Raw genomic sequence first — 10,066 nt, 5'->3', positions numbered from 1 at the left:
TTTGTATGGGAGGTATCAATTAATCGATTCTGATTGGCTTCAAACTTCCTGAGGTTTCATTTTTTGGAGAATAAGTAAGATTCTGAAAGTTTCATCTTGATCGCATTTGCAGAAGTTTGATTTTTTGTCCTCAATTTTTGTGGAAATTTTGTTGGAAAAAATTGGGGGCCAAAAACCAAACTTCTGCAAATGCGATCAACACGAAACTTTCAGAATCTTATTTTTTCTCCAAAAAATGAAACCTCAGAAAGTTTAAAGCCAATAAGAATCGGTTTACGGGTACCTACCTTACAAAATTGTCGAAGTTTTAGTTAAAGTGACTGATTTTTCACTTCATTTTTATTATTTTATTTTCACTGCCTTTATTTCAAGAAAATTCACAAAAAATAACCAAAAGTACATACGGACAACGCAGGCTAACGGTACGGAAAAGTTCGGGATTACCAATGTAATTCTTTTTATTTCAATATAGCATCCAACGTGCCCGAATTCAATGAATATGCTTGGCGTTTCGGTGTGTGATGAGTGTGATCGCGGGATTTTGGTTCTAGATTGCACCTCAGCACCCAAAAAATGGAAATTAGGATGCAATTCCTGCGATGTTATCATCAACATTTTCAATAAAGCATCGAAAGTTACTGTCAATGACAATAAGCAATGCGATGAGTGTCAGGCACAATTGGTAACTGTCGTCTATAAGGTAGATCAAACAAAATTCAAAGATAATGCGGAAGAGAAAACTGGATGCTTATTCTGTAGTCCTGATTTCATACCATTGGTAGAAAAACATCGGGCCGTTGCCACAAAGCCGATACAAACGAATTCGACGCGCGGCGGAAGAGGCCGTGGCAATGTGTCTGTCGGTAATGGTACAGCGCGCGGAGGTGGTTCGAATCGTGGAGGTGGTCGAGGACGACCACCAAAGGACAAAATGGCACAATTGGCAGCTTATTTTGTTTAATTTTCAGTCATTTCGAAGAATCATCAAAATTTTCTTCTAAGTTAGCGAAACCAATAACAAATCACTTTTGTTTTTGTTTGGTAACATTGTATTCTCTAACCAAATTTACGCACAACTGCGTGCATGAATATTCGCGTGATACTCAATTCAATTGTATTGAATCCAAGTATTTACACAATTTTTCGATATTTTACAGCTTTGTTTTTTTTTTGTCCATGAAGTAGACCAAATCGAATTCGATCTATTTCTAAAGTGACATGATGAAAAAAAGTATAAATAAAGTATTAACATGAAATTAATCAGTTGTTCTATTTCAATATGTTGGTGAAAATTGAATATTGTTTTGTCAAACTCCGGCTTTTTTTCCAATTGAAGAGTCTAATAAATAATGCGGTTCAGACATTTTTCGGACTATATTGTCAGCTACGTTCGTTATGAATTATATACAAAGAATTTTGAAAAGTCCCTATTCCTATTGGTGTCCAAATCACGTACATCTCCTATAATAAAAGAGTATGACATAGATTGTTAACATATTCATGATGAATGTAACTACTTTATATTATTCTGTGAAGAAAAATGAACGGCAAAGTCAAAAATGTACCATTAGATTGTAAATTGAATGGAGACAATTTTTAGCTGGTGCATATTCTTTTATATTACGAGAATTCATAGAAATATTCCAGACAATAAGATAAATTATTTCTAGAGGTTTCTTTGAATAAGGTCTTCGACCGAACATCTGATATACAAAATTCTGTTGATTCTTGATTTTAAAGGTTTGTATTTTCTATAGTCAGCAACATTTATCTTTTCAATTTGTTCTGCTCTCCGTCAATTTCCCCCTTTATAAATATGCGATAAGTAAAATATCGATACAGCTTTGTTTTCAAGACAGTATTTCTGCAAGCAAAGCAAGAAATACGATACGAGTGCATTTTAAAATTTTCCACGTACGAAACGTCACATTTGCTAGTGTTGAAAATGAAATCCACTGATTTTCAGTGCAGTCAAGTTTCGACAATCGATCGCTTCACACATCACACCTTTGACAGCTATCATACAAGTCTGAATCATGGATCGCATTAATGCACTTCTGAATCCATCTCACATTTTATTGATGTACAAGTGTCGAACTTGCGGCGAGCTCAAGTCGTTCAAGAAGTATTCAACTGGCCGAGGTATACCATCACCACCACCGGAAAATTCTGTTCGTTGCCCTCGCTGCCGTCTACCTATGGAAAGCCTTGGTGTGGTAAGTATAATTTTAGCAGCAATCAATGATTCAATTTTAATGCCGAATTTTAACCTTTTTTTCTCTCAAATCCAGGGATTGCCCGTTCCACAATAAGCATGGAGACCGTATAGCTACAATGAAGAAACTACCACTGAACAAGTCCATTTTAATACTGCAGACAATGTCTGTCAGACTTATTCTACAATGAAAATCAAATAAAATCACTAGAAAACTCTGGTTGAAATTCAATGTTTGTGTTTTTTTTTCTCATTATGAGAAAAATCCGTAATACATTTCATTGGAAATCGTAAGTAAATAGCAATCGAAATAACGCACGTACAGCTGGAAATAATATTTTTTGCACTGCTCGGTTCTCAATCATATCAATTACGTACTTGTAACATTTATCTTTGGGATATGCGACTATCATCAACATTCGTTAGTAAATCAAAGTGTTTGGAACAAATGGAAAACATTTTCAAGAAACGTGTCATCATCTAACATTTTTACTGTGTCATTTTCCAATGCGTATCAACATAAAATATGTAGGATTTCGCATCAAAAAAAAAGTCCATCATGCTCATACAATTGAAAATTACTTCGTCTTTGAAGCGACAGATCATTTCTGCCAATTTGGCATATTCATCAGTCGATGGGTATTCGTTTGCAACACATTTCTAATGGAACAGTTTCTTCATTTCGAAATGGAAAATTATAATAATAATATCGTTAATTTTTAATAAATTGGGCGAAGAAAATTTCAATATTCTTCATGCATCTAATAGCTGATGGATTTTTCGCTTCGTCAAATTCATACTAGTTTTTTTCTACAACAGCCTATCGATAACATTTTATGCATCGCTCTCTTTTTATACGCATATACATATTTTATTCTTTTCATTGGCCGTGAATAGCAACTTATTCAATATGACTCTGCACACAGAAAAGAATCCCCGGAAATTTTGGGTGTTCGCCGTAAAATTTGACATTTATATATAAATTTCTACATACATTTTACCGGCAACACTTCAATTTTCCGGGCGATGACATATTTTCGAACATTTTATCAAATACTATGTATATTTTACCGCTTGAAATGACAGATGGCGCTAATTTCTGTTGGAATATTTGAAATTATGTCATCGCCCGGAAAATTCAAGTGTTGCCGGTAAAATGTATATAGAAATTTATATATAAATGTCAAATTTTACGGCGAACACCTAAAATTTCCGGGGATTCTTTTCTGTGTGTGGACTTGCGAACATTTGCTGAAGTCATGTTTGACAATGGGTTTTTTCAACATTTTCCAGAGAATGTTTTTTTTCATATTTCAACTGTCAAATTATTCATGCAGTCTGTGTAATTTTGCGAAAAAAATTTTTTTCTATAAACAAAAACACGGCATCTGTGTCAACCGTCGCACTGTGAGATTATCGTTTTCAGTTTCTGTCTCTTTCTCTGTGTCGATCAGCTGAACAGAGCATGTTGTTTATTGTGTTTTACTAACAATATACCGCATTCACTCGAACCGAGAATAATGTCCAGAAAAATACCGTTGGCTTGCTGCACGACATGGCCATTTTATGTCGCACAAATACATTCTCAGCTACCGTAGCTTAGCTGAGCTACGAAACAAGTGTCACACCACTTTGGCTTTTATTCACACCATCGCAGATGACGTTAATAAAGGCTCTTCGCCAAATTGTGTGTACGTGTGCGAATTGGTACGTACAATGGTATTGGTTGCATATAAGTTTGTGCTCCTATTGATGTCAGAATTTAACAGAACATTTGTCAAACAGAAGTGCATTTCGCAATAGAACAATCGCAAAGATTCCAGTATTTTTCTTGTGATTAAATTAAATAAAACACCATGTATTCTGGAGCAGAACGTTTTCCGAGGTTTGGTGGTAAAATTTGGATTGACGCGCATGGATCATGTTCGTACGAATGCGCACTTTGTAGGAATACATTTTTCTCCGCCGGTTCGTACGAGTTCCATAATTCGATGGCGCACAGTAACAATTTGAAGTCAAACGTATCGGTTCCATTGAACAACAATTGGAATGTGACAAAACCATCGTCATCACATGGGGACCGAGAGGTTGGACATTTTTCTGCAAACTGGTCAGCTCACGCAAATGCGCACAACGAATCAAATGATTGCAAGCGAGGACAAGAACAGTCCAACCAATTGATTTGCACCAAATGCAACAATCGTTATGACAATTTGGCGGAGCTTCGAGCACACGTCCTAAATCACCATCAGTTCGATTGCGTTTATTGTCCGAGAGGGACAATAAAAACGTATGAAACCCAGCAAGGTCTGTGGGGCCACCAGCGAAAGCATCATGAAGCTACATTTCCTTACCAGTGTAAGGTCTGCCCACGGGCATTCAAACGACGCGACGAATTGAAGGAGCACAAACAATCGAAACACGTTCGTGGCAATGATGTCCAGTGCGATTTTTGCTCGAAGAAGCTGATGTCGGCCTTCGCAAAGGAAAACCACATCAAAAAAGAACACTCCAACCGCCGCTACTATTGTTTCCTCTGCACTGGATACTGGTCGACAAGCCAAAAAAATCTACGACAACACATGAACAAGAAGCATCCGGGTCGTTCACAACCAAATGAATAGATGAAAAATAATCACGGGAACAAAAAATAATAAAATATTCCAAATCCAATATTTTCTAAGTGTCGAACACCTCTATACATATTTGATTCAATAAATCACAATCTTACCCGAATTCATTGACTTTAACATTGGATTCTAATACATGTAAGTGCTTGTTTATCTTTCAACTTCAGCTCTTGGTTCTGGCTCCAATTTGAGAGCACTGAATTGAATTTATGTGAAAACACTTGACGTGTTCGATTCGGTGAGTATTACATAAGGTGAATATACACAAGGATTTGGATTTATCTGCAACAGCAAGCAGCATCACTTGATATCCCCTGTAAAATAGAAAATTTGATTCATTTCTGCAAACCAACTCGGAGCTAACTTATGGAAAATGAAATGCAGATTCATTTGATGAGAAGAAAAATACACGCATAAGAATTATTTATTTGTTTGTTCATGAATTCGCTACATTCTTGGAAAAAATGGAGAATAATGTATTCAAAAGGAGGTTGTGAATGCAAAAAGTTTATTGAGTACGAAGCAATTGAGCTAAATATATGGTGAGGTTATTGTGTTATCTATTCAAAATTGATTATGACAACAGATATGCATAGGTTAGATCAAAAATGAAGCACAAGTAGTAAATTTATTCCAAAATGTTACGGGGAGTGTGTGTGTGTGTGTGTCACTATGTCATGGGTTCATTGACTGGAGTAAACGTTAATAATTGATCTTATGTTAATGATAGACTTTGAGCTCATTGTTTCGATGAAAATTGAAAAAAGTGCATTTGTAGTACGCCAATCGTTGACCCAGTTTATTGCGATAGATTATCGTCACAATCGTTTGCTGTAATGGATTTAATGACTGGAAGTGGTGAAAATAGTTCGTCGTCTTCTTCATTTTCCTGTGAGTCTTCTGGCTCGCCAAGTGCATGAACAAATTCATAAAAATCAATACGGCCATCACCATCGACATCAACCTCTTTGATCATATCCTCAACTATGGCAAAAACAAGGGGAAAATGTCAAAAGTCGATTCGTAATGATATCAAAAGTGAATCTTACTTTCATCTTCATCTAAATCCTCTCCCAGGCATTGTAGAACGGCTCTTAAGTCCGATGCAGTGATATAACCACGGTTGTGTTTATCAAAAACACGAAAAGCATCACGTAGCTCACGTTCTTCTTGGTCTGCTGACGACTCAGCCGTAGCATCTGTCATATTTGACAATATATCGACGAATTCTTCGAAACTCACATTTCCGTCACCTATAGGAATTTTGGCCGATGAAATCCAATTAGTACATACTATTCACAATGCATAATTTTTCAATCATTGAATTGAATTAAACGAACCATCAATGTCAATTTCTAACAGCATTTCTGTTATTTCTGTTGTTCTCGCAAATTGCCCTAAAGAACGCATAACACTACCCAATTCTTCCTTGGTGATTGAACCGTCACCATCCTTGTCAAATAAACGAAATGCTTCACGGAATTCTGCAAATAGAAAAAAACCAAACTCTTTGATGTGGAACTGATGGCATATTTTCTCGGGAAATATCGAGGAAAATTACCTTTCATTTGACTCTTTGATATCAATCGACGGTTATCCATAACTTTTCGCCCCGATGACGTTGAAAAGAACACTCCATCCGTGCTGGAGCCAGCGCTGCGACATGGGATCGGCGATTCAACAGAAATTTCTTGACTGCCATCGCAAGCGTATCGCATTACACTGCTTGCATCCGATATCGCGTCCAATTGCTCGATATTATTCTCATAATCGGTAGTCGCTGCATTCCGCTCATTGTTATGTCGAGTCTGCTTGAATGGAATTTAAATATTGCTTTGAATCGATTGCTTTTTCTTAATAAGACACTTATCGTTGTGCTCATTGTAGTGTGTAAACAACGGCGCCAAAGAAAAGAAATCGTCGATTACATTGCGTATATCAACGAGTCATGAAAATCGATAAGTAGACCATTTGAATGTCTATAGCTATATTTTTCTTCTGATTTTCATAAGAAAAAATAAAACTACCATCCTTGAGATGGATCGAATATTCAAACGTACCATTAGTTGCCTGATTTCCTTTGTTGATGCAGTGAGCGTTTTGGCGAAATTGTTCACCGCCGAAAATATTTTCCCTTCCAACGTGACGGTTTTTAAATGAAATGCTACACACACAAACACCTCGAATTCAGCGGTCGAGTATCCTTGAAGGTAAGCGTCGAATTTGTTGACTTGTGATTCGTTCCTATTATGACGACATTAAATTTCCTATAGTTGGGAAAAAGAGATTTTTTGTCACAGCTCGGGATGTGTGCCTGTCTGAGTTTTACTTAAGAAAGACAATAAATTGATTGACACATTCAATTTAAAAGGTCCGTATCTTTATTATTCCCTTGGAAAGATGTGTTCGCCGAACGACAACTTTGAATTGTGTACATTAATTATGGAGTAAATTGGTGCTGTTGTCTGTTTAATAGAGTTAATCAAGCTAATGAAAGTCGTTTGCTCTGTCTCCTTCTTTCTAATTGGGCTTAACTCATGGAATAAGAAAACCTATGTATTCACTGTTGTGTGTCGCCAAATAATCGAAAGAAATTCATTCTCTCTAATGATGTGCCATGTGAAAAGTAAACAATCCCCTGCTACAATGCGTCAATGGAAGCCAAACAATTGACAGAGCTCGTGGATGGATAATACTGTAACAAGAGTGCTAAAGACAACATCCGAAATTGTCAATATTGTGTATTACACTCGAAAGATTGCTCGAAATGAGAGTCTTTGGAATTATTCCGCTCCAATTCGATTGGCAGTCTTTTCTGCTATATGATTTTCTTTGTGTAAAATCTGCAAAAAGTCATTTATTTCGCATATTTGAATCCGACGTTTTGGATGAGTTCGTATTTCTTTTTTCCATATCGAAACTTATTTCACGTTGGTAAATAATATGGTCCATAAAAATTGAAGATAGAAAAATCTAACTTAATATTCTGATATGAGCATGCAGGGATTAGGTGCTACATGGAAGCACTAGTCATAATTTATTGATGTAAGATTTAGACATTACGAAACCACAGAGCGTGGATAAGACGTTGAGTTCAAACATTATGCTTTCCATTCCCAATTCGATTCCAGTTGTGGTAAGAGGAGGCTGAACCGACGCTGTGAGTGGGTATTAACCGAGACCTTGAGTGAGAACACCTCAAGGCTGTTTTATTCTCATGTACCATCAAACATTATCTTTGCATCGCTGTGAAACCCAAACGAGCGTAGTAACAGGTAATACATACTATAAAATCGTCGATGAAGCAATTCATTTTTCATCCCATAATTTAAGTTTCACATAAATATTTTACGTAACAATTCAACATGTACATCATTTGGAAAAATAAAAGTACGAAACATTTTGTGTTGATTTTTTTTCTCCATTTGACGATTTGTAACTTTCGCTTTGTATTGCTGACAGATTGGAGAAGCATTTATAATTCAACTACATGATACCATGATGTTTTTAATTTTCCATGTAAAACCAGAGAGAGAGAGAGAGAGCGAGAGAAAGAAAAAACTTTTATATTCTCCATCCGCTTTGTTATAGTCGGAAACACCACCCACCAATTTAAGCGAACAATCAACATTGATTGCATTTAATATTTTGCAATTGCACATACACACACAGAGGGAGAAAAAAAGTTGTTCTGTGCATAGAGTTGGGCATATGTTTTCAAATAGAACAGAAAAACCTTTTACTCAAGAGTAATCATTCACAAAATGCCAATATCAAGCGGGAAAAAAGAATAAAAACATCGTTTAAATGAATGAGAATCTGTTATGTTCGTAATGAAATGTCTGTCATTGCCGCCACTGTTGAAACCAAATCATTTATGTACACACTAAGCACTGCCAATAGCAGAACACACAGAAAACCGACCTAAGCATGCCAGGATGATACAGCTATTCTAACATTCTTATCACTTTTGTTTGCTTGAGCTTGCATGGATTTAATGAATACAATGTTACGATTGATGATGCTTTTTAACCCTTATGTTGCAGGTAACGTCTTTCGATTAAAACGCAAGCTATGAAGATTGACTGAACCGAATGAAATCATCAAAATATTTCAGCACTTAACATGCATGAAAACGTAACTAAAACTGTTTGCTTAATGTATCTTCATTCTAAGTTTGCGTAATGAAATTGTCAGCTGGAGCGTTAATCCGTTTTCAGTGAACGCAAGTAAATGAACGTAATTATCCAAGCTCTGACCGATTTAATGTTGCAAATCCATCTAATGAAAATGCTGTGCTAAGGTCTGTAGCACTTCTGCCAGACGCTTGTTTTAATGCATATTTATTTAAGACATCTTCGCCACGAGAGACAATTAACAAGCTCCCAAATCAGTTCAAGCTTTTATGTAAATATACAACAACAGCAACAGCAACAGCAAAAAGTTTCTTTCTTTCTTTTTGCTTTGAAAAAAAGGTTTTTCAAATACTTTTTTGTATCCTCTTCAGTTGGATTTGAATATATTATTATTTCCATCATAAAATATTTGCGCACACACAAAAAAAGTTTTATCGTTTTTATTTTATGCATTCACTCACTTTTATTCTTGTGGCATTTGTATAGAAATTGAAAGAGAAACCTGTGTTGAATTGTAAATTCTATTCACTCGTTTTATCACACAAAAATAATGAAAATAACTTCTGTCGACAGATTGGCAAAGAAATTTGATTTTGTCTTGCGCTGAGGGATGAACATCAAGCGACGGAATATGGATGAAAACTGAAACTTTGCCGTGCATCCCCCATGATTATATAGCATTAAGATGCGGAGAAATTGATGCATGGAGATGGATATTGAAATGAGAGCAACTTGCCGCGCAATTTTCATTGTAGCAAAAGTTCCGTATGTACGGCACGAAGGGGGAACTAAAGCTTCAGGCGTTTTTGTATCAGAAAGCTACTATTTATTTTATTGTGGGATCGTGCGCAAACGCAACGGCAAACACTTTTATTTTACATTGAACACCATGTGGATGGATGCAGTACAAGCGGCAGCGATACTGAACAGAAATTAAGCCATCGAAAAGCACAAAATAAACATCTTCCTCTTGCTCGTTTGCTCTTCGGCAAACAAAAAATATGAAGTTATCATTTAATGATAGAGCGATGTTTACAAATAATCACAATGATGGGTGATGGTTTTTTTCTCGTCGCGCGTATTCA

At 36.2% G+C, this 10,066-nt stretch overlaps 2 protein-coding genes across 6 annotated transcripts in view; one reads left to right on the top strand and one right to left on the bottom strand.

Annotated features, from left to right (window-relative positions):
- The window catches only part of LOC129568552 (DNA topoisomerase 3-beta), a 4,919-nt gene extending 3,659 nt beyond the window's left edge, over window positions 1-1,260 (top strand). For both annotated transcript variants that reach the window (XM_055446597.1, XM_055446598.1), the window contains exon 11: window positions 473-1,260. In XM_055446597.1, coding sequence (XP_055302572.1) covers window positions 473-961 — 489 coding nt within the window. In that variant the 3' untranslated portion in view covers window positions 962-1,260. The remainder of the gene's footprint in view (window positions 1-472) is intronic.
- A 3,974-nt stretch (window positions 1,261-5,234) lies between these two features.
- LOC129568540 (calmodulin-beta) lies at window positions 5,235-9,608 on the bottom strand. 4 transcript variants are annotated; one of them, XM_055446560.1, is made up of 6 exons: window positions 9,443-9,608; window positions 6,906-7,173; window positions 6,407-6,656; window positions 6,186-6,329; window positions 5,895-6,098; window positions 5,235-5,829 (listed from the first exon to the last, which is right to left on the bottom strand). In XM_055446560.1, exons 2-6 carry the CDS (start codon window positions 6,906-6,908, stop codon window positions 5,645-5,647), a joined length of 786 nt encoding a protein of 261 aa, XP_055302535.1. In that variant the 5' UTR covers window positions 6,909-7,173; window positions 9,443-9,608; the 3' UTR covers window positions 5,235-5,644. The 4 variants fall into 4 exon arrangements, with proteins under 4 accessions (XP_055302535.1, XP_055302537.1, XP_055302534.1 ...); XM_055446562.1 differs by having other exon boundaries at window positions 6,906-7,163; XM_055446559.1 differs by having other exon boundaries at window positions 6,906-7,112.
- Between the last annotated feature and the right edge of the window lie 458 nt (window positions 9,609-10,066).

This window comes from Sitodiplosis mosellana, unplaced genomic scaffold (assembly GCF_009176505.1).
Source record: "Sitodiplosis mosellana isolate CC-2019 unplaced genomic scaffold, AAFC_SMos_1.0 Smas_scaffold_20, whole genome shotgun sequence".
Lineage (NCBI taxonomy): Eukaryota > Metazoa > Arthropoda > Insecta > Diptera > Cecidomyiidae > Sitodiplosis > Sitodiplosis mosellana.
The sequence above is the reverse complement of the archived record's forward strand: the minus strand, read 5'-3'. Positions and strand labels throughout refer to the sequence as shown.

Coding starts and splice junctions, on each gene's coding strand:
- LOC129568540 (XM_055446560.1), bottom strand. Junction 6,330..6,406: donor ATCAAAGAGTCAAATGAAAG/GTAATTTTCCTC, acceptor TTCTATTTGCAG/AATTCCGTGAAGCATTTCGT. Junction 5,830..5,894: donor GGATTTAGATGAAGATGAAA/GTAAGATTCACT, acceptor TTTTTGCCATAG/TTGAGGATATGATCAAAGAG.